The 24,504-nt window shown below is 39.6% G+C and overlaps 2 protein-coding genes across 26 annotated transcripts in view; one reads left to right on the top strand and one right to left on the bottom strand.

The window, feature by feature from the left end:
* LOC124406943 (TWiK family of potassium channels protein 18-like) overlaps positions 1–24,504 on the top strand; it is a 66,155-nt gene that overhangs the window by 36,794 nt on the left and 4,857 nt on the right. The gene's annotated exons all lie outside the window — the stretch shown is intronic.
* Positions 18,510–22,365, bottom strand: LOC124406941. 25 transcript variants are annotated; one of them, XM_046882645.1, is made up of 4 exons: positions 21,076–22,365; positions 20,963–21,039; positions 20,711–20,908; positions 18,510–20,638 (listed from the first exon to the last, which is right to left on the bottom strand). In XM_046882645.1, exons 1-4 carry the CDS (start codon positions 22,344–22,346, stop codon positions 18,633–18,635), a joined length of 3,552 nt encoding a protein of 1,183 aa, XP_046738601.1. In that variant the 5' UTR covers positions 22,347–22,365; the 3' UTR covers positions 18,510–18,632. The 25 variants fall into 25 exon arrangements, with proteins under 25 accessions (XP_046738601.1, XP_046738605.1, XP_046738594.1 ...); XM_046882649.1 differs by having other exon boundaries at positions 21,094–22,365; XM_046882638.1 differs by having other exon boundaries at positions 18,510–20,319; positions 20,356–20,638; positions 20,711–22,365.

Genomic DNA, 24,504 nt, shown 5'->3' with positions numbered 1-24,504 from the left:
CCTTCCTTGTGGTGAGCAAGAAAAAAGTTAATCCCATTGAAAAAAACATCACAACTACCGAAACGTGATAAGATATGAACTTTAGATGACATTTACTTTCAAAATTCATTTTCCCCCTTCGAATGCATCAACTTTTCGATATAAAACTTTTCGGTACAATTAATAACCACCAAGTTACTCGGGGTGGCAGAGTTAAATGGATCACCCTGTATACAACAGGGATAAGCACATGCTATACGGGTACAGAATTACATCAGTGTAGCTATATAACGTTGCAAGTCTAAGAGAAAGAAAAAAACGTATCTAAGTACAACCCATTTACCCGATCCTTGGGGTGAATTTCTAATTTTCATTTATCACATTAGAAGAAATTTATTGACGCGAGATTGAAGCCGGTGCCGGAAGAATGAATCGAAGAACTGAACGAAACGATGCGAAAAGTTTTCGAATATATTTAGTTCTTTATCTTGGGCGGATCTTTCATATCCGTTTTTTCTTCTAATTTTTTATTACATTTTCTTAGGATGATTTTGCACCTGTTGCACCGGACAATATTCGTTCACTGCGAAGAGTATTTTCAATTGACTATAGCTTCTTTATATACAATCATCAAAGTTCAAAACTCGAACTTTGTGAAGAAAAAACAATCTGAAAAGATTATAAAATGATTCATCGATATTGAAAATTTATCGCTTTGTGCGGCATTTTCGATAAAAAAAAAAGTCCAAAACTTCTTATCTAATAGGAAATTTCTTTCTTTTTTTTTCATTCATAAATTCTTGATATTTCATTCAACTTTCTGAGTTTCTTATGAAAATATGTAATTCCGTATGATATCCAACATAGATTAAAACTAATTCGAATAGCCTGCAGCTGTGAATATTCAATAACCAACATGAAAAATTTCGAAATCACGAAAGAAAAATATCAAACAAAGGATAACTCTTGACAGACTTCGCTGAAACTATTAAAATTCACGTCAAGAATTTTTCAAGATTTTAAATAAAACAAAAAAAAATCTTATAACTTGCAATAAATTATGTTCATCACAAATGTCACAAACATTGGAGGTTAAAATTGACAAATACTATGCAATATAAAAATTAACGCAAAAAGCTGCTATCGACAATGTGAAATATCAAGAATTTTTCTTAGGAAGACCTTTCTATTTATTGAAGTAAGAATTTCACACACATTATGGTAACCTTTAACTGTGTTTCAGCATTTTTTATTTGTAAAAATAATTGTTTTTAAAACTGCTATAGCTGATCTCCGGGAGCACCTCTAAAAAAAAGGCGTCTTGCGGCGAGCATGATATCTCTCGACTGGATCGTCTAAATAACAAAACCAAAAACAGTTCGTTAATATGATATATTATCTTGTAATTAATCGAAGAAACAAGAGAAATAATAATTTTTGCCAAAACGGCAGCTTCTCAAAAAAAAAAAAAAGCAATTGATTTTTGCCAAAAATGTATGCCTTAAATTGTTTATAAAATGTAAAATATTATGTTCATTGGTGAGAAAAAACCTTCGATCAATTACTCAAAAATATACTTCAAAAGCCTGTGTTAAAATTTGAGACTGATCGGTCCAGCCGTTTCCGAAAAATCTTGCTCACCGACTTCAAAAACACAATTTTGAGAAAAATCTGCTTAAAGTTTCAAAAGCACTTTACATATAGTGAAAAACAAAATCAAATTTCAACTTACATCGAGTCGTCAATATTTGCCGGGTTGACAAAAAATTTTCTATGTGTACTTAATATGTGAACATGACAAATATAAAATGAGAAAAAACGGATTTTTAAAAAATTTTAAGTGTAAGTAACCCCTTGAGCTCTCTCTCTCTCTCGCAGAACCAGGGCTAGTCGAAACTTTAGATCAGATCGATAGAACCAAAGCGAAATTTGCCAAAGCGATGACAGCTTTCAGGTATAAGGTAATATTAATATGTTCGCCAACGCGTGCAAACACATGGGGATCTGCAAGCTCGTGAACATTCCTCCCCCATAAAGCAGACACCTTTGTTCGAGCCCCCGTCCTGAGTAACGCGGCCGTCGTCGCACAACGCGTTCTATATACCCCGTCATCAATACTCATCGATGAAAAATCGAAAGCAGACAAAGGCGGCGTCGAGAGTACTTTCAGTCGGCCAGGGACGATCATGAGCTTGTACACGGATCGGCGAGAAAGAGGGAATTAAAACGCGTTAAGCTCTCTTGTCCACAATCCGAAGCCCACTCAAAAGCCCAACCTGTAATTGTCCTGATTGCTTTACCAGCTCCTGACAAGCAATTTCTTTCGACCGAAGCGAAGGGTCCTGCAATTAACGAATCTCTCTGCTTTTCGGAATTCCGCCCTTTCCTTGCGAAATTATGAATAATAATCAAAGTGCTTGTAAAGTCGCGTCAAAACTGCTATACCGCTTAGATGATCAGGATGGAACTTGCGCAATTGATGCCTTATTCTGGCAAAAAGTGGAGCGACATTTTACTTTTTGAAAATTTTGAAAAAAATTTACGGATCAGTTTTCACTCACCAAATTGGGAAAATTTTCACAGTTGAACTAAAAGGATCGAACTATCCCGTATGATGTTACTCGGCGCTAATGAAACACACACTTTGAGTCCAGTCCCATAAGATTTGATGGTAAAACGACGAAATGGCAGCTGATCTGGTCTTCCGATTACAAAAAACACCGACATCGACTCATTTTGTCGACATTTTTTACCGACCTTACACGCATGTCGGTAATTTTTTACCCGCATTACCGGCATGTATTACCGACATGCATGTAAGGTCGGTAAAAAATATTGCCAAAATGATATTTCGGTGTTTTTTGTAATCGTAAGATCAGATCAACTGTCGTTTCGTCATTTTACTATCAAATCTTACAGGACTAGGCTCAAAGTGTGTGTTTCATGAGCGTAGAGTGGCTAAAAATTTTCCCAATTTCTGTAAGTGATAACCGATCTGTAAAATTTTTTTTTTAATTTTCTAAAAGTAAAACATTGCTCCACTTTTTGCCAAAATAAGGCATCAATTGTCCAAGTCTCATCCTGATCGCTTGAGCGGTAAAAAAGTTTTGGCTCACCGCGTTTTCGAGGTATACAACGCGACTTCACCTTGTTTTCAAGATGTGTAAGGCAACCTGCTCGTCGTTGAATAACTACTTCGGAACATTTTTATTATTCTCCAATTCCACTGAGGTTTTTTGTTTTTTTTATTTCCCTTTTTAACATGGTCCGATGGTGAAAAATAGGGTCGGGAAAACGCCGCGTACGCTTTTTCCCCAGCTTGTGCTTGAAACACTTTTCTCATTGTTTTCCTCCGCTGTGGTGTATTACATTTTGAAATGGCACTTCTGCAAGTACGAACAAACGTCCCCGTGAGCTTTCTGGGCTAATTGCAACAAGGTATAGAAAGCCAAAGCTTTCTTTGTAGAAAGGTTGAACAACGAATGCCATCTCTTCAAACTTTATGAAATCGTGTTATGTTTCCTGTCGTCACCACAAATTGTAAGTTCAGCCATAGTTCTGATTTATCTTAAAAATGAAAAGATTTATGATTGAAAACTAAATTGCACTATTAATTAATGCTGAAACTAGAAGTTTTCCGTTTGTTCTGCAGAGGATGTACTTTTCTCATTATATGCGCATTGTGAGACAAAAAATATGCCGAGTTTTATGGCAAAGACATGAATAATAACAATCCAGACAGAATATTACGAATTTGATGGCTTTCCAATCAGAACCTGTAATTGATCCACAGCTGAACTGAAAGGAGGGCTTTCAAAAGAAACAAGATATCAATGTAAGTCCATTATAAAAATGTTCAAAAGACGCAAGGTTTATCGCTGGTAATTATATATTATCATTGTTATCATTATTGTTGTCATTATTATTATTATGAGCTATTATATTCACATGCTCAGGGTATGCATAGGATTTTCAACTAAAATCTAAGAAGTACCTCATACCATTTGATTTTTACCCATTTATATAGGGTGTCAAAAACTAGACTCATTTCAGTTTCTTCATGGAATTTTCCAAAATCCAATGTAGTGCGGTTTGACAATTGAATTGGCTCCATTTTAATGTAAATCATCATACAATAGTTTTCGTAGACCTTAGAAGGTGGTCTTCAATTAACCATTCCAAATTAAAGGTACGGAAAAAGTCTGATTTTAATAATGTATATAAATATTTTATGATTGCTCTATCTTCATTATGACGTTTGAAGGTGATTCAATTATCTACATCCTAATATCTTTTCAAAACCGTACTTGATCATAATTATTTTGGTACATTGCGCGAGAAGCCTGCAATGAGTACCTTTGCTTTTTATGAACAGTATAGTATTTGAATGGGGACATGTCACATGTTTTGAAGTTCTTCTTTCGATACTTGATCTAAAAATCCTTTACTTCAGAAAGATTTTCAATCCCCCATGAAAAGGCCACACTTTTTATCAGAAAGACGTGACTCGTCAACAGGTTAAATCAGTGCTTCTAATAGAGACGTTAAGGACAAGAGGGATGTTCTTATTCCCCGGAAAGATATTCACCTAATTGTAATCACCGAATGGTACCATTCGCAATAAGCGATGTCGAATATCGTCGTCAATATTTAATCTAACAACCCAAAAGGCAGCGGGGTCCGTGACGAGCCTTGTGTAATGAGGATTGTGAAATTAGGAAAGTGGAACGAAGGCGTGCAGGATGGGGGGGGGTGGGTTTTATTATTTCGCGAAGACAATTGGATGGCTGCGTCTGGCAGGGAGTGGAAGGAGGTGCTCTTGACGGTCGTGTTAATTATGTTGAGGGTAGAAAATTCCTCCCGTTCCGGCACTCGAAATCACACAACCCTCCCAAGGATTTTCAACCCTCCTTCGACGGGGCAAAGAGATTCACAATTCTACGTTTGGTCTGCAGGAATTAGCCACGTTTTTACGAAAATCATATATTATCTTCAAACAATTTTCGAAAATTTTCATTCGTTTCGATGTTTCCAGGCAATTGCAATCGGCAGATCATTACACGTTATTTCGAGTTGTCAAGATGTAATGTCGGAGTGAAATGAAACTGAAATCAAATCGTCAGATCTCTCCGAATGTATACAATTAGCCTGAACTTTCTCTCCCCTTTAACTTTTGGAGTTCCCTTAAAATCGTGAACAGTCTCCTAAAGCTCCCTGCAAGACCAAAGACGGCTGCTTCATCCCATGAAAAGGATCACGGACGTTCTTTCTCTTCTCTCGTTTTTCTATTTTTCTTTGATAATCGGCTTTCGCTGGACGTAAAAATCGGCGAGCAAGCTACCCACCCTTCTTTAATCCGTTCAAAACGACTCAATATGAAAACTAAGTATTTTCTATAGGTTTTACCGACACTCCGAACGGTTAGCTAAGAATGAAAAAGAATTTTTCTTTTTTTTTATATAATGGTGTATTACTAAAAGTAAATTCGAAATTATTGCAATACTGCGGATAGTTATCTAGATATAAACAACTGGCACACATTAACGATTCTAGAAACATTCCGAAATCAAAAGAAGTTTGCGATCGTTGCTTGTTTTTAAAAATTTTCACGAGGCTATTAGAGATACTTCAAGTTTTTGATAAAAGAAGGATTTTTTCCACAACGTCATTTTGAACGTGAAATATCAACTTAGTACAATCAATTTTACATAGATGAATAATTGTAACTGTATTCGTGCACCTGCCTACCATATTGACGTTTGAAATCTGCACCACGTTTATTCCCTTGCATTTTCTTGGACCACAAAATGTCCGACAGCTAATAGACAGTAAAAATAGATACACAATATCACGTGTTCGTAATCTCTCTTCTGGGCGGTACGATTCATGCTTCGCATCAACGTTTTTGTTCAGAAACGGTCTATTTCTTCTCCTGAATTCCATTCGTGTGAAAATTTCCAGTTACGTGTATCATCAGTTTCCACAGCCCTTGCACACATGCGGCGTTATATCCTGAGGAAAATGGACGAAATAGTATACAAACATGATTACACGCGACTTTTTGCACGACTCCGTTCTCCCGTGACTCGAGTCTCATTTGCCGGAGGAGGGAGTTTAATTCGGAGTCGGTTCTATATCACTCTCTGGTTTCGAGGGGTGGAGCCAACCTGCACTCCTCCAAGGTGAGGGCATCGGGCAGAGACTTATTGCACCTGTAATTACTACTAATAGGTGCTTCTCTCGAGCGTCGAGGGCAAACAAGTTCAAGATGGGCGACCTGGCCCATCGTACGTATCCCTGGCACCGGTAAACATTCCACCCCATTTCTCCCTCTAGTTTATATTCTATATATATATATATGTATTAGGCGGATAATATATTTTACCCGGGGATTTTTAATTGTTCTCTTACCGGTTGGCGCCATTATTCTTACTCGCAAGTACTTTATTCCGGTGCTTCAACGCCTCTTCGACTTGTCGTGTACTACCGTGGTGTGCCTAGAACTTCTACGACACGCCGCTTTCTTTGAGGTTAAAGCCCTTAAGTGAGATGTGTACCAACTGTCTAAAGTCGAAATCCCTATTTGAGAAAAGTATTGATCTGGGGAATATTTCAGTTCTTCTCATTCTATAAACGAGTCTTCGGCATGTTTCGGAAATTCTAGTATCTCAGACGGATCGATGAAGAATTTGAAATTAGTGCGAGAAATTGCGGCAACCGTTTGTTCGGAATTTTTTTAGTTTTCTTTTAGCCTTCATTTACATCGTGACGTCACAAAATAGCATGGTGGACATGACGAAGTACCAGTGCGTACATTGAAAAAAAAATTCAGGACCTCAATTTTTTTGTTATCGGCTGGACCAAAATTGGAATTTGTTTAAGTAAAAATAGTCGTTATATGACTAGAAACTGTTTGAGGTCCGTTTGGTCACTTCCGTGCGTATAATAGTTGGAGACTGATCTCCACATTTTCTTCAGTGCAGTCAAATAAGTCGAATTTACAAGTTCAATGAGTCGGTTAGTTGAATCAATGACTGTGAAGAGTAACGATTTCCAAACCTAATCGAAAATTTTCCAAAGTGTAATGCTATTTGAAGAAATCTAATTCAGGACACGAAAGAACTTGAGAAATTTTCAGAAAAGCTCTAAATTTTATTTCATTTCTTCGTTACGCAAAAACCTTATACAGTTTCTGATTTACCTTAAAGAATATTGGATCTTATCAAGGAGTTCTTATTACTGGCGAAACTTCGTTGAATTTGCTTCACATACGTGTTGTTTTCTCTTTAGTTCTCAATAAATCTGCAAATTTCAAATTAACAGATTTTTCAAAATGCTTTCGAGGGATCTTCTTCGAGGATTAAGACTGAATGAAAAAATATCAATGACTCTACAACGTTTTCACGGATTCATGGCAGTATTATTAACGGTTAGACATGTTCGAATAGATATTGTTGCTTGTTGTTTATTTAGATATGCGTGTTTTGAGTCAAATTGTTTTTACCGGACCGACTTGAAAACAGAGTAAAGTTCTGGTTGTTGGCAACGATGAGATTCTGAATAGAAGTAGGAAATTTTTAACTTGTGGTGATTGGTTGCGTTAGTGAAATGGGCGATTTGTTTAAAATATCAAAATTGGTTAGGTTGAACTGTGGAAGTTCTGATTGGAGAAGTAAGAGTGTTAGGGTTTGGTGTGAGAATCGTTCAAATATTGTGATTCTTGAAAGAGGCAAGTATAGAGTAGCTTTTTTATGCGGGAATGAAACCTAACGAAACAATATTCCCAAGATTTTTAAGGTCCTTAGGAAAACTTATAGATTGTAATACAAGGTTTCAAATATTAGCTTGCACTTTTGGTCGCCGAATGCGTACGCGAGTTTTAAGCAAAAAAAAAAAAGGAAAAGGTTCATAAGCAAAAGAAAAATCAGAAGTTCGGAGGCTCCTAACCAAAAGCGAGGCATAATTATTCTGACTAAAAACAAGCTGAAAAAAAATTGATTCCAACACAATTTATGAATAATTCAACGCACGCACTGAAAGGTCGAGAATTTTTCAGGAAAAACTCGACGTTTTTCTTTAAACTCTACGAAGCTACCGGCGTACAGTTGATCAACAACCAAGTACACCCCATAACGTTTTAGCTATTTTGTTTTACGAGTAATTCACCACGTGACAACTTGCCTCGATCCCTTTTCCCCGATTCAGCGAGTGATCGTTTTACGCGGCTGCTTCGGAAGCTCGACCAGGATGTAAAATAGAAGTACCTTAGAAGGTGCTCAAAGTAAGCTACCGCGATCCGGATGTACTTTATGAGGGAAGATTTCGCTGACAACAAGGAAGCAGCAACAGCGCCGGGTGTCTCATACATCAGGTTTCACCTTCGCCTCACCTTATTCCTTATACCTTCGCTTTACCTCCAGAACCTATGGCCTTACACCACTCCGTGTCCTCCTCCTTATCCTTATGGTTTTTTCTTTCTTTCGTTTTTTTTTCCTTGTTCCTCTTCTTTTTTCTTTCTAAGACACTCGGACTAGCCAAGCTGCGTCTGCTCCATAAAACCCAGCGATTTTTTACCTCTGGCGCCTCCACCGAGGACAAAGAGTTAGTCGCACCATTTACTCTCAGCTCTGGACAAATTGTCACAGAAGCGAGAAAGGAATCTCTCGGGAATAACCTATGTAATATTATATCTACACGTGGCCCACGATCTGTGCGGTGCAAACAGAAAGACTTTCATTCTCTCTTTCACCGCGAATTATCCGCGTCATTTTTCGCTCGCACGCCAATACTGGATACAAGAACATATATCTACCTATGATGTAGATTCGCAAAATCCGCAGAAAAAGCGTTTTTTTTTAAGCCCACAACTTTTTATCTTCCTCCTATTTCCATCCCTCTATTTTTCATCCCCTTTTCAACTCGATACTAATTCACCATACACGCGAGCTTCGTCGTTTCGCATTTGCACCCGTGTTGTGAATCGCTACTCAGTCGGGTCTCTGTATTCTCTATGTGCTGAATAACAGAGAGCAAACGAAAAAAAAAAAAAGAAAAAACGTCGAAACGGACACACTTCAACTGTACATGCGAATGACGCCTCGCTGCATTGGGAAAGAAAATAAGAATGAAAATAAAAACAGCTTTTGCGAAACCGGAAACGAATCCGCAGGGCCCATCGGGTCACAGTGCACGCTCGGAAAATAGTCCCCTTCGAACCCGCAATCTGAACAACCGATCAGCCACATCCTACCTACGTATGGTGAACGTTGTCATTGAAAGGGGGGAATTAAGGAGTCGATACACGTGACGTGAATTTTGCACAACTTGGATAGTCCAATTTGACTTTTCAAGGCACTGTTTTCGTCAGAAAATACGCCATGTCCACACGCGTGTGGAAACATTCGAGAAAAATTTCAAAGTAACAAATATCGAAATCTTGGAAATCGAAATGGTGAAATGTCAGAAACTCGTTTAGTCGATTTAGTATCTCAGGTTTTTTGAGAACTAATACTAAACGAGTCTGAAGTATCAATTCAAAACAGATAACCCAAATGGTCAACCAGTTTAAATTTCCAAATTTTGACTTCAAATTCGACCCCATGATTTTCACGAGGTATCAGGCAGCCTGGTTTGACGGTATAAGGTACGTTATCACCATTTGGAACACTCCATAAGATGGAATGGAAATGGTTACCATCCAAAAATTTTCCACAAGTTTTTTCCAAGTACGCGTATTTTACCATTACTAAGAGAAATAGAGGATTTTGCTTAGGGATCCACTACTTTAATCAAACGGCGATGAAGCTTGATTAAATTCCTCAGAAACGACATGTTATGATCGATGACACGTTGATGATTGTGTCTCTATCACCGCTGCTTTTCCGATCACCTTTCACAAGACAACAAAAACCACGACATAAACTAAACAGCAAATATCACGATGCTTAAGTTCACGTTTTTTTCTGTTTTTACTAATCGCAAGAGAAATCCTGTCTTGTTTTTTAACCTAAAAGACAAATTAGTGAGTTCGCATGAGGCATGAGGAAAAACACTGGACAAGCTAACCACGCTAGTTAAGCTGAGAATTAGGATGTGAACCGAGTTACCGATATTGATTTTTGGCGACCAAATGTCCGTTTGATAAATCTTCGCTGATCGACGGACGTCGTTTGGAGCAATAATCACTTCTTCCACGTCTATAATTTCCATCCTCTCGTTGCTAATGAAACAAACTAGATGTCCACTTTCAGCTTGATCGCTAAACGTGAGTTGAAGTGCAACTAAGTTGACTTTGCAAACAGATCACGGTTCGTACCTCTCGATCAAAACAACACTGTATTCGCACGATCCCCTCGGCTTTCTTGCCCCGTTTGCTATAAATCACTTTGGATACACGGCGATGATACTCTGCTCGACAAATTTCACCCGTGTCGCGCCATCTTTTTACGCACCGACTTCATAGATTCGCAATGTGTTTTTCACGCGGGATCGAAACGAAAGATACCTAAGTTGCGTTATCTCTCACCTTCTTCCGCCATTTTTCACCGTTTTTATATTGGGTAGTATTCTATTCTTGTCTCAATTTATGCTTCAGTGAATCACAACTGTCCAAAATTTGTGTTAAATTCTCACTGGAACACGTTGAAACTCAATGAAAAAACGCCTGACATCAAAAGTTTAGATAATTTAAAAAATTTCCAATCTATCCGTACTTTTGCAGTTATCGTGATTATGATGTAAATTCAATGAATTATGAATGACAAAAATAATTTGTCTGCTTCAACTTTTGTCAAAACCACAATGAAAAAGGGTTCAAGTATATAAGAATGAGACAAAAATATTATTCTTAGCGTTAAGGTGCTTATGCGTTGTACACCTCGAAAACGCGGGGAAGCAAAACCTCATTTTGGTGACATTTGTCGGTAATTTTTTACCGACATTACACGCATACATTACCGGCATGCGCGTAATGTCGGTAACAAATGTCGCCAAAATGAGATTTCGGTGTTCTTCGTAATCGAACACCAGATCAGCTGCCATTTTATCATTTCACTATCAAATCTCATGGGACTGGGCTCAAAATATGTGTTTCATCACCGCCAAGTGGCATCATACCGGATAGGTCGATCCATTCAGTGCAACTGTGAAAATTTGGCCAATTTCTGTGAGAGGTAACCAAGCTGTAAAATTTTTTTCAAAATTTTGAAAAAGTAAAAATACGCTCCATTTTTTGCCGAAATAAGGCATTAATTGCCCAAGTTTCACTCTGATCGTTTGAGCGGTACAGGAGTTTTGCATCCCCGCGTTTTCGAGGTGTACAACGGGTCTTTATAAGCACCTTAATTGCGGTGAAACCAGAGACCCATGTATCCAAATTTCTAAATTTTGCTAGCTAAACTGCTGACTGCCAATATTATGATCGTCTCCTCTTTTGGTTACGACCTACGCTGCTCATTCCTCCACGGCAAACTCTCAGCCCTACACGAAGGGTTAATCTGATTCTTTTCCGCGGATTGTGGATAGTTGGATGTGGGAGTGGCGGGAGAGAACCTGGAGTTTGGTTATACCAAATCCTGAATCTCGGATACAAAGAGGAGGGTGGCTGTAAGTTTGGTTAGGCCTGCCAAGGATAAGCCTGCATTATAAGGGTTGACGAAGCATTAGCGACTTAGCTCAGAAGACGCAGGGTGCCTCACTTGGCTCTGTTTCCAGCCATCCGCCGTTAATTGAAATAACACACATTCTCATCGATTACCCTGTATTTCACACTTTTAGAGTTTTCGAATAAAGTAGAAAAACCCACTTTGCCTCCCTGGTGCGCAGTCTATTGTTCTTTTATGCCACCGAAGGTGAGGAGAAATGCTTGCCGCTTACTTGAAGAGGGTGAAAGTCGATGTTGTATGATATTTGGAATTGAATGGCTTCTGCCAATCAAACAGGAGTACGAAAAAATGGAAATTCCTGTCCAACATGATTTCACTGAAAGTGTACAAACGACGATAACATTCGAAAGTCCTCTGCACAAATTGAGAAGACAACGGAGGCTGAGGAAGGGTCGGAGCATCCGAGGAAGGGAGAGTCTATCATCACTATTGCATGCCTTGAAAACACGAAATAGCGAGGAAATACGAAAGGCATTTGAATTGATCTTTGTAGGTTTGCGAGGGTCGGCGGACCCTTTTGTACAGTATTCTGGGAAATATTTTTTTATCGAGTTGCGCGACTTTATGTTACCCTCGAATCTATTCCTTCCGTAACTTTTCATCATCCTTCGAAGTCCCCGAGGAATACCAGGAGTGCTAACGCAGATGGTTATACCTTCTGATCATCAGAAGGATCCACGCTCAGACAGATTTCCCCCCCTTCGCTGCATTGAGCCGAAAACGCGATTTTTTCTTGTCGAGTAGGCGAAGCTGCTCTGCAGGTTCAGATTAAGGAACAATTTGGAATGAGAATTAATTGATTAAGTTTTTAACCAGTTTCTGGACGTTCGATTGATGATGTACAACCATGCAGTAGCATCGAAAATTAGAAAATTTTAACGAAGATTCTTTGACCCCTCATCCCCCAAGAATAAATGTCAAATTTCTCCGCCTCCGATCGATCGCTCGTTTGTCCCCTGAACCCTCGATCGACACTTTATGCGACCGCCTAATTTAATAATTATTTCTGAACACAAATTGAAACCTCAGAATTGCGTCCATACGACGGTTTTTTACCACAATGAACCACGAACCCATTGCAGGTAAGGCGTACAATATATCCATTATCCACAGTCGACATGTAATCATCGTGGCTCAAAGGAACTGTTCTACGACTTTGTTTCTAGAGAAACTGACGTCTATGTATTATTATATAGGGGATTCCATGCAAACACAGCCAACGTCAGACCCCCACTACTCTTGATACTGTTCAAAAGTTTTTCGGCGATTGGAATTTTTCGAGAATTTAAAAAAAGATCCGTTTCAAAATCACTGTAAATATTTGAAAATAATTGAGCAGTTGAATAAAAGATTTGAAAAAATTTAGGGCCCTGTTTCACAGCTGGGTCAATTGCAGACAAAATTTCAAAAACAATATCAGGAATTTTAAGGTTCAGACTTTGGTCGGGTTCGTATGGATTTTCCATACATATTATTTCTACAGAATATACTTACACTTCAAAACTTCCGCAAAGAAATTCTGCAGCTGAATCTTACACAATTTACATGCCTGCAGGTTATGCTCGCATACTTTCTTGAACCACGCGCTGCTCGAACGTTCAAGTCTGCTCGTGTCGCCTCTGAGCGCATCGTTATGCTGCAACTTAATGACGTGTCACACACCTCGCGACTATTATACCTCACCGCATTTATTATTACACCAAATGCAATTTTGTAGTCAATCGATTGCTTCACCTTTTCCGTATTATTGCATCGATATTTCGTGGATGAAACGGCATTTCAACTCAGAACAATAATTGCAGAGAGGCTAATATAAACGCGCCCTTCATGCTTACTACCCAAAGACATACAACAGACGAGATCATCAAGGCTAAGCTCGAGGCTGCTTGCAGCGCTATTGAATCAGTAGGATAATTTCATGCATGCCGTGTGCCGTAATTGGATCATCTATATTTATTAAAAATATAATTCTACCGTTTTCATTAAGCGACTGCAGGTTATACAAACGGCCAGCATTATCAAAGCAATCTTTCAGCCCGGTACCTCCAGGTTTAATTATCTCCGAAGTGATCTCGCGAGCGAATCTCGCCTTTATAAGGTATACAACATTCTACGTTTGCCTGGCAATCATAAACGGCCACGATTCATGCCCTGCTACAGAGCAGTCACGATCAATAAATGATCGACGTGTGTGTGTAGGTGGAAGTTCAAGTCCTACGCACATGGCATGGAACTTCTCCGAAATTAGAAATTCCCAGTTTGACCTGAACCAGCTTCGAGGATGCCACAACGCTCCGCAAGCTCTTCAGCTTTGGAACGGTATCTGCACTGTAGGCAAAAGCGCAGCACTTTGCTGATTGCCATCGGCGCGTCTGTCGCAATTCTCGTTGCCGCAATTGTTTGCTCTGCATTTCCACTGTCGATTTCTGTTATTTTCAACCCTGCCTAACACCCTTTCACGATTACTGCAACCTCATATCGTTACGCTTACCTAATAGTGCAGCTACGCTGCGCTTCGTGTTTCCTTGAGGAACGTTCACGATGTTTTCCGGATAATTTTTTCTCGTTTTCCACGAGATTTCATCCCAACTGAAATGCACACGGACCGTGGTCACCCGCCGCGAATAATGTCAGTATTTCGCTATTTCTTTTCATTGCCTCTTTTCACGGCAACTGAACCGTACAACCGGGAATAACTGGCCAATGTTTACCTTCCGGCTTTGTAGTTTCAGCCGCTCTCCCATTCCACCGTACCAGAAATCAGCTCGCCGAACCTACCTACTGCTATTTTCATTTCCGCATTTATTTCAACCGCAGACGAAGCTGATTATACGCAAAAGTTTGCTCAACTTGTTTTTCCACTTTTTAAATACTGCAGGCACCAGTTTGCTTTCGTTATAAGGATAATTTACATTGCGCTTTAACTTTTCATATGCCGTTCTAAATTCACCCAGATGCGACAGTTAATAAATTAATAGTTTATACAAACACAGGCAAAGCCAATCCAGAAAACAGTTCACATGCAAACTGCGATCAAAATGACATGAAATTATTACACCAGAGTTAGAAGCAAATCGTTATGGAAAATATGCCAAATGTTTATGCATCCATTGATTAGTTGTGTTGAACATTGCTTTAAGAATTTAGAAAATAATTTGCAGTGTACACATAATATGTATTTAATCCCATCCGATTTGTGCGAAAGCATAACTTAAACTTTCACCGCCATCACTACAAGCTTCTAGTTAATCCTGCTTGCTCAATTTTCCTCGCTCTCTCTAGTTAGCGAATGGAGTTTCTAACCCGAGTAGTTGGCATTGTGCAAGTCTCCGAAGTTTGTGGAAAGTGTCTGCGACAAAGTGCACCCTGACTATCTACTGCAAAATATCCACGCTTACATGAGTGGGGCCCGACCTATATCATGAGTTTGGAAACTAATATGCAGAACCAACAATTACACGAAATATCACGTGAGGAGCTTGAAACCAGGAAGAAAGAGGGGAGGAGACATATCTCCGCGTTATAAAAATTGGCCACATTATGGCCGGAAGTTTGTCGTTCCAACAGCTCAGCTCGTTGCGCTAATTTCCTCTGTTGCATTTAAAATTTGATCGTACTACACGTGAAAAAATCAGACGCCATCTCAACGCTTTGTTATCAGAGACTGAGAATTTATTGTGTAATATTAAGTGTTACTATCTGTTAGTAATTGACCCCTTCGCAGTCCTGTGTAAAAAAAAGTCTTATGTATATCAATTTTTTAATTGCCTAAATTGCAAAGTTAGTGAGTGAAATACTTTGGTATTTTTTTCCTCAAAATACAGTTCACATTTCTCAGGCAGTAATATTATAATTGTACGAAGCGCCTCTTCTGAGACGATCAACTGATACCACCTACATTTCACGCCGTTATCGCAACAAGCGAAAAATCACAGATATCAATTTTTGTTGATCAATTATTAGAAAAAGAGGCAGTTGTTCACTGTAAACCAAAAAAAATCAATTTATTTCGAACTTTTTTCTCGGACCAAAACTAGATGGTTCCAAGAGGCTTTCGTAAATCTCAAAAAACTGAATATTCACATCTTAACTGATCATTTTAAATTAGAAGATCGGAAAACTGCAAAACGCTTAATAAGTCGAGACTGTTACATGACTACGCTCGTTCTAAAAGATGCATAGTGTTTGATCTCGTTCGATAAATCTCACAGAAAATACGTCAGATTTAAATTCAATCATTAATATTCCGAATTCACTTACTTACAATTCGGTCTTATCTCGGGACCTTACGTCTTCACAAAATTAATGAAGCCCGTCATTGCATACCTACGACAGCAAGGTTTCCAGTCGGTGCTGCACGTAGACGATTTTTTGTTATTTCGAGATTCGTACATCGAATGTTAGGACGAGATTTTTCGTGGTGGAAATTGAATATCTTACCTAACTGCAAAAAATCCTATCAGAAGCCTGAAATTCGACTTATAAAATTTCTCAGACGCGTCGCTTTCAGGTTGGGGGGGGGGGGGGGGGGAAGAGGAGGGTGGTCTGCAAGCAGAAAAAGATTAATGTTCACTGAACAGAAACAGAAAGTGAGTCTCGTATAAATTATCTCGAATTGTTAGCAGCGTTTTTTAGATTGAAATATTTTGCCGAATGATACAATCACTGTTAAATATTCTTGCGAATGATCACACCACAGCTATTTCTTACATAAATCGAGAAGGCGGCATCCAATATAAGCGTCTGAATAGTTTAGCAAGATATATTTGTAAATGGTGCGAGACTAGACACATATAGCTAGTTGCTTAGTACATAAGCTCAAAAATGAATTTTGAAGCTTGATAGAGAGTCGTGATGACTCGAACCAGAAACTGAGTTCGCGTTAGCGGATTTTGCGTTTAACGAGATCGTTGATAGTCTTGGACAACCCGACGTACCTAGATCTGTTTGCTAGTAGAGAAAGCACGAAGTGCGACAAACATATTTCATGGCACAGGGACCGGGATTCATTTACCGTAGACGCGTTTACAGTATCAAGAAACCTTATTTTTTCTACCCTTTGTCACCGTTCTCACTACTGTTGCAAACATTGCAAAGACAATAAAGAGCACACGGAATAGTAGTGATTCCGGAATGACCAACACAGCCTTGGTCTTTTGATCGATGCTCGTTTCGCAGACAATTATATCCAAGCCTGACCTCAATTTGTTAATTTCTCATAACAGACAAACACATCCCTTATCGCAGAAAATTTCCCTGCTCGCAGGCAGATTATCAGACGAGCATTTAAAATGAAAGGTACTCCAGAAAGCGGGACAGAAGCTATGATATCATCACTGGGAGAATCCCTACTGAAACAATATAAAGGGCGCTAAAATGCTGGTAGATATTTTGCCATAGAAATTCAATATCACCATACCTTGTGTCGATCTCAAATATTTTCGAATGTCTCACTAAAGAAGACGCAACCGGTGCCTCTCATGGTTGTCTAAGCTCTCTTAGATCAGCAATATCTCTTATTATCGGTCCGGAAGTTGGGCAAAACAATAGGATTAGAAGGTTTTTCAAAGGGGTCTTCACCCTGATACTTGGGACCCAAGAATTGTACTGGATTATATAAAAGCGAGACCATCAAACTAAGAACTCACTCTTAGATAGTTGACAATGAAACCTGTAACACTGTTATCTCTCATCGCCGGGAATTGTATACAAACAAATGCTCTGATAAACATAAAAAACATTCAGAATTCTAAAGACGTGATCGAAACACAAGAGGCGCGTCACACGATTATGATCGAACTTCACTTGGTAAGTTCGTTTAATCATTTAATTTTTGCTATTGGTACTACAAACTTCCGACAAGATGTGTCGCACCTTTGTTATCGGAAAGATTTGGGACTCATGTCTCGTCCCCTCTTCGTTCCTGCTTGAAAGAGTTTATAAACATGGCGATCAAATTCATGTTCAGATCTTGCAGTCTAACGGCGAACCGCAATTATGCTTTTACATCATCAGATTTCCGTTCTTGACCTTGCGATTGAAGTAAAAGAATTTTTCCGTTTACCGCTATACTCTTAACTTTCGAGGCTTAAGATTAAAGCAGGCAATAAGGAACATTAAAACTTTGCACCGCGCTAACTGAAGATATTAATGGTAATGGTTCAAGGCCATAACTTTTACCTCTGCAGTTGAAAACTTGAACAACTTGGATTTGGAGAATGGTTAGAATTGTGAGGATCTGTGTACTTTATTTTTATGCAGGTACAAAGCTCGAGAGTTTTTATTTTATTCTAATTTTCTGCTAACCTTGACTGAAGACAAATCCAATTCGTTTATTTCAATTTTAACTGTGTCTATGATCGCCTAAAGAAGTCTTTAAATTTCAGGATTTTTTTAATGACTCAAAGCTACTCTCATGTCACGTCAGCATAACGTGAACGGATAAGATCATCTTGCCAGAGATATCGGATAATTAACATTAGAAGAATTAATATTGATTTCACAAATAATACCAATTTCGCGGTGTTCGTAGCTACGTAACACCAGTAACGTTGACTTAAGCGAGATAAAATATTATTGTCAAGCGTCAACCAGTCAAAACCTGAATTTTCAATACAAACATCAAACACTTGCTACCTTACAAAATGGCGAAATATCAATGGTAATGAATGCACGCACAGCTTGAGTGTCGTTGTATTTGTAACCTCCAATAGATTATTGATTAATAATTTTTTTGATAAATTACAAAATGGAAATTAGGATCGTGAAAGAATTTTTATTCAAGTAAATCATACAGTATATATTACTCATCAACCGAAGTGAGCGACAGCCGAATACTTATATCAATTGAATCACAATTTTTATTATATTGCAGAAGGTACAATGAGAAACCGTTCGTACAAAACATTTTATTTTTCTTAACCACTACAGGACTCTGATAATCGTTCAAAGACATTGCAGAATATTCATTTCCGTAGATTTCTCAATTGTTTACTTATTCTGCACGGTGTAACTCATTCGTTCTGATCCAGGACCGGTCTCTTTTATGAACGGAATTAATCGTCCCACTTGCGTTTGAATATTAGGGTCCACGTTGGGCTCACGCGATAAGTGTGTGAACAGCCCTTTAAGAAATGATCCTTTCGTATTATATTGTTCGAAAGCAAAATCACCGTCACTTTGAAGAAGATATGGATTTTCAATCAAGTATTGAATTACATCATTATAAGCATACGGTATATCGTGAGGCAAAGCGTTGTAATCCAACAACGACTCGATCATTTCTCCAAGAGGGATTTCCTCGGTGATGATGATCACTTCCATCCAAACCCAACCGACAGGCAATGACCCGGAACCATCCATCATGATTTTATTTTCGTAGTATTTAAGTGCGTCCAAAGTATCGTCATCCAATCTTATCTTGTTGCCCCGAATCGCGGCATTAAATATTATCTTCAATAGCTCTCCGCGAGTGATTGAATACGGTACTGTACCAATTTCCAGGAGTTCGATTAAACTCGGTATCGCCAAAAACGCTTTGACAATCCACAACTTTTTAAGTTCATCCTGGTTACGACCCTGTGGAAGAGCGACAATTAGGCTGATTGTCTCCGGCTGCCAGTTGGTTCCTTGATCCGGTTGCATTTCGACTAGTTGATAAGTGTAATCAGTTGAAATCTTTGTAAACATTGCTACGGTTTTGATACTCAGCAAATATGCAGTCAGTTTTTGTAACAGCCAAGGATTTGACTTCACCCGATTCGATTCGATGAGTTTGTGCAAAACTGCCACTAACAGAGTGGCCTTGTTAGGACTTGAAAGAGGATTGAAATGGGGACCCAAAATTTCTTGAAGTGAACCATCATTTATCAGGTCCTGAATCGGATTTTCTTCACCTTCCCCAAGTTTCGGTATCAGTGTGCCATAGGGATCAACTGGATCTACGTGCTGCAGCAGATATTTAGGATGATAAATTGGCATCACTACATACCCACTTGGTTTTTTCTGCGGTGGTCTAGATTCCACATGATTCTCCTCGGGATTATCAGGATTAAAAGAAATATAAAGTACATCTGACGTTACGTTTTGATACTTTACGGCAATGTTTAACAATGCCGTAGTGCTGAGGTAATCAATAGCTTTCAGATATACCTTAATGGTTAAAAGTAATTTGGGATTTGCCATCACCCTCGAGTCAGTTAATGCGTGGTTCAGTAAATCATACATCAGCGATATCACAGTCGGATACTTTGCCTTGTCGACTTTTCCTAGAATTACCGTGACGTAATTGATTCCGAAGATAATCTGAAGAGGCTTGGATAGATTCGGTATTTCGGGTAGCTCATCGGGGTTGAAAAGTGTATTTGGATTGAAACTTTGTAGCAGAACGGTTATTGGAGGAAACTCTAGGACAATTTCCTTATCATTTATGTCACTGGGTCTGTCGGGCGATAGGTAAGGCGGTGCATCATCTCCCGGAAAGATCACGGAGAATGGCTTTTCGAAGTTGATGTTTGGCGGGAGAATTGGTGCCTCTTCAGGCAACTTTGAATTATCATGGGGTCTCTGTGTTGGACCAGAATCTGGTCTTGGACCAAAATCTGGCTTGGGACCAAAATCTGGCCTGGGACCAAAATCTGGCTGAGGGCCAAAACCTGGCCGTTGATTAGAATCTGGCCTTGGACCAAAACCTGGCTGTTGATTAGAATCCGGCCTTGGACCAGAATCTGGCCTTGGGCCAAAACCTGGCTGTTGATTAGAATCTGGCCTTGGACCAAAATCTGGCTTTGGGCCAAAACCTGGCTGTTGATTAGAATCCGGCCTTGGACCAGAATCTGGCCTTGGGCCAAAATCTGGTTGTTGATTAGAATCTGGCCTTGGACCAAAATCTGGATTTGGGTCAAAACCTGGCTGTTGATTAGAATCTGGCCCTGGACCAGAATCTGGCCTTGGGCCAAAACCTGGCTGTTGATTAGAATCTGGCCTTGGACCAGAATCTGGCCTTTGACCAAAATCTGGCTGTTGATTAGAATCCGGCCTGGGACCAAAATCTGGCTGAGGGCCAAAACCTGGCTGTTGATTAGAATCTGGCCCTGGACCAGAATCTGGCCTTGGGCCAAAACCTGGCTGTTGATTAGAATCTGGCCTTGGACCAGAATCTGGCCTTTGACCAAAATCTGGCTGTTGATTAGAATCCGGCCTGGGACCAAAATCTGGCTGAGGGCCAAAACCTGGCTGTTGATTAGAATCTGGCCCTGGACCAGAATCTGGTTGTTGATTAGAATCTGGCCTTGGACCAAAATCTGGCTTTGGACCAAAACCTGGCTGTTGATTAGAATCTGGCCTTGGACCAGAATCTGGCTTCGGGTCAAAACCTGGCTGTTGATTAGAATCTGGCCTTGGACCAAAATCTGGCTGTTGATTAGAATCCGGCCTTGGACCAGAATCTGGCCTTGGACCAAAATCTGGCTTTGGGCCAAGATCTGGCTGTTGATTAGAATCTGGTCTGGGACCAGGATCTGGTTTTGGACCAAAACCCGGATGCTCCGATTCGTTTGCCGGTCTAAACGGTGATTCGTCTACGGAATTGGGTGGGTTATTTATTCCAGGTTCCTCGAAGTCAGGTTCCTCCGCGTTTGGTTGAAGGTCGACAGCAGTGAGAATATTTTTAATTATAAACACTTCGAATGATAACAAACTGACGACATTTTTGCCTTTGTCGCTGTCAACTGTATCCCTAATCATAAGCAGTAACTTTTTAATCATCAATCTCAAGGTGGAAGGTATTCGAAGCTGCTGCACCGTACTAGGTCGAATGATCTCAACAAGAATAGACACCAGGCATTGTATCGGACGATGACACGTCTCTTTATCCACGTTGCGAGTGAGCTGAGACAGATCCTCCAAGAGTTCCAAATTTTCGTCCAGATAATCTTGGATGTTTTTACCAAGGGCAGAAATCTCGGGGCTGCCATTCGGCACGTATAGGAAATTGAGAAGTAGAATTAAGTCAACATTTTCTGGCACGGTTATCGACAGCGGATAAAGTTCTTTTTTCACAACCAAAATTGCCAGTAACTTCGTAATCAAGTCCGTGATATCCTCTCTCTGAACTCGTCCTTGTATTCTCACCAACACAGCGATTAGCAAATCGACAGGCTTGCGATAAATGTATTTACTCATTCCCTGTAAAATATTGGCAATGTCTACGTTCTTTGTATTTTCAATAAAGCGGTCTCTCAGTTCAATCAGTTCCGGAATGATCACATCATCTTGAATCATAGAAAACAGTTTTTTCAAATCATCGCCATTGTCGAAAAGTACTTGCATATCCACGGGGTATTCTTCCGGGTAGGTGGTTGTGGCTCTCTTCAAATGTAGTAACAAGTATCTGAGCGGTCGTTTGAGATCACTGGACGTTCCGCGGTGACGCAACAAGTACTTGATGCCTGAAAGTACAAGTCCAACTGGGCTGTCATATTCAACTTTGGGTGCAATGTCGTCCCAATATTGAATCGAATTCTGTTGCGTTGCGGTCCAAATGTATTCCATGTATTCTTCAAGGACTGGATCCAAATAACCCAGTGGCAGATTCAACAGAATTGCCCCAAATATCTTCTGCGACAATGTCACTGCGCGATTCTTCAGTTTGTAAAAAACATTCAAAAATATCGGACCGAGTGGCTGATTGCCATCTCCTGACATGATTTCACTCGATTTCTCTTCTGGCATGCCGTCCGCAGAATCGCAGGTTTCAGTAACGCTCGCTTCTATACCCGACAAAAATATGGAAGGCTCACTTATACCAGCAGTAAGGCGATCGATGTCAACTCGATTACCGTCAATTTCATCCACCCAATATTTGCAAGCACAGGAAACATACGGCGGTACGTTATGCGCCAAAGCCACCATGACTATTCTAAACTGAGTTTTCCTGTCACTGTTCTGTAATTGTTTGAGAATTTTCAAAACGTTGTACATGTAAGCCTGCTTCAGTGCCAAGGTTTTCATGACCAGATTTAACGATCCGTGCTGGTTAACTGTCAGTTGATTCCTTTTAGCTGCCAATATGTGACCAAAAACTCTGATTATGTTGATTCGAAATAAAACGCTGCCGTAAAATTTCACCTCAAGGTTGAGCATGAAGTGAGACGGAGGCTGATGCTGTTGATTATACATTTGAGGTGCTTGATATTCCGTATTATTTCCATCGTTAACTGACGCCTCGACGTAACTGTAAACGCTCATATCTCTGGTCTGCTCACTGCTTATGTTCATCGACTGCTGCACCTTGTAATTACCTGATCGACGGGCGGGATGTGGCATTGATCGCCGCACGTATTTTATATCCTTCAGTTCTTGTTGAAGTCTTCTCCGATTAGCAATCGCCTGGCTCCTCCTAGTCGAGTTTCTGGCATTATCAGTTCCGTTCACTGCGCGGAGTGTCAAACCTGGCAACTGGTGGGCTGATCTCAGGGGAACCTGAAATTTCAACTCATAATTCGTATCTTTCTTTTCTTCATTCTTTTCAGTCTTTCATACAGTCAGTGCCACATACCAGGATCAGTAAGAAACTTATTGACAATTGACTCAAAACTGCATCGCATGCTGAGAAAAAATTGCAACTACTTATTATCACCGAAGGTAATTCAAGCAGTGAATCATGAAGAAGAATCATGAAGCGAAATAAAAATTATTTCCAATCTCAGTTGAAGGATCTGACACAAGCTCGAATTACGGAACCACAAAACTTCACAAGTACCGGTTGTGTACTCATCTGTACATCATTTCGATTTCAACAACTCACTGTAACGACATAATTGATTCTCAAATTAATCGATGATACTCACGGTCACGTTTTTCGACCCGCCATCAGATGCAATCGAAGGTGATGCAAAAGAGATGTTGATAATTATGAGAGCAAGTGCCAGGACCGTGGCCAGTCCGAATCGCGGTGTTCGGTAGGTGAACATATCTGCCAAACGTTGATCAGGTTCACACAACAATTCGTCTGTGGCCGCCTCGAGTGACCAAGTCAAGTCTGCGAAGGCAGATTTGCCACCGCAGACTGAGGCGATAAGCGGACATCTCTTGGATTTTATAGAAGCCAGTAATCACCGGAGCCTGGGCATTAAATGGCTCGGGATCACATGTTGAGAATTGAATAGCGAGATATACGAGCAGGACGGATGGTAACTGCCTGAGCGTAGCCGTGTTACTGCCAGCCAATAATTAAGTTTTACTACTGAATAGTTCCACCCAATGCACATGTGCCTGATAATACCGTATATGATTCAGGAATCGCACCTTTGAATAAGCGTCACGCCGAGTTTAATGCTCTTTAAACTATCCGTGAAGTCGCTTGTTCAATAGCAATAGTCAGAACGCTCCATTAATACGGAGTTTAAGAACGCTTGTCAGGGAACCGTTAAAATTTTCTGATTAACACAATATTTTAACTATCATTACAGTGTCTCGTAACCAATATTTTCCTGCCTGTTTGAATTTATTGTATTCAATAAGTTCTTAGATATAGATGTCGTCGATATTGATCAAAAAATACCTTAGAGTTTGCAATCTTGATTTCAATTATTCACAATTCGGGTAAATTGTTGATTGACAAATTTTCGAGGATTTCGAAAAGTTTAATGGGAAAATACGTTCGATATCAAATTTTAACAAATTTATTGTATTTCTTTTATCACTAAAACTTTTTTTTTCTAAATAAGTAGCATAATTCGATAATTAATCATCAGATTGTAAATTGGGTGGCAAATTTTACTCTGAATGCTTCAATGCCAGCTGTGAAACTGTATCAAATTTTCATTAAGAAACGTTTACGGCAATGAAGTTTCAGGAAGAC

The sequence above is a fragment of the Diprion similis genome, chromosome 6 (genome assembly GCF_021155765.1).
Source record: "Diprion similis isolate iyDipSimi1 chromosome 6, iyDipSimi1.1, whole genome shotgun sequence".
NCBI lineage: Eukaryota > Metazoa > Arthropoda > Insecta > Hymenoptera > Diprionidae > Diprion > Diprion similis.
Note: the sequence above shows the minus strand (reverse complement) of the source record. Positions and strands in the feature narration are given on the sequence as shown.

Excerpts from the sequence above, each read along its gene's own strand:
- LOC124406941 (XM_046882636.1), bottom strand. The coding sequence starts at position 22,346 with ATGTCAGGAGATGGCAATCAGCCACTCGGTCCGATATTTTTGAATGTT. Across the intron at positions 20,639-20,710 it reads AGATTCTAATCAACAGCCAG|ATTCTGGTCCAAGGCCAGAT; the intron begins GTTTTGGCCCTC and ends GTCAAAGGCCAG.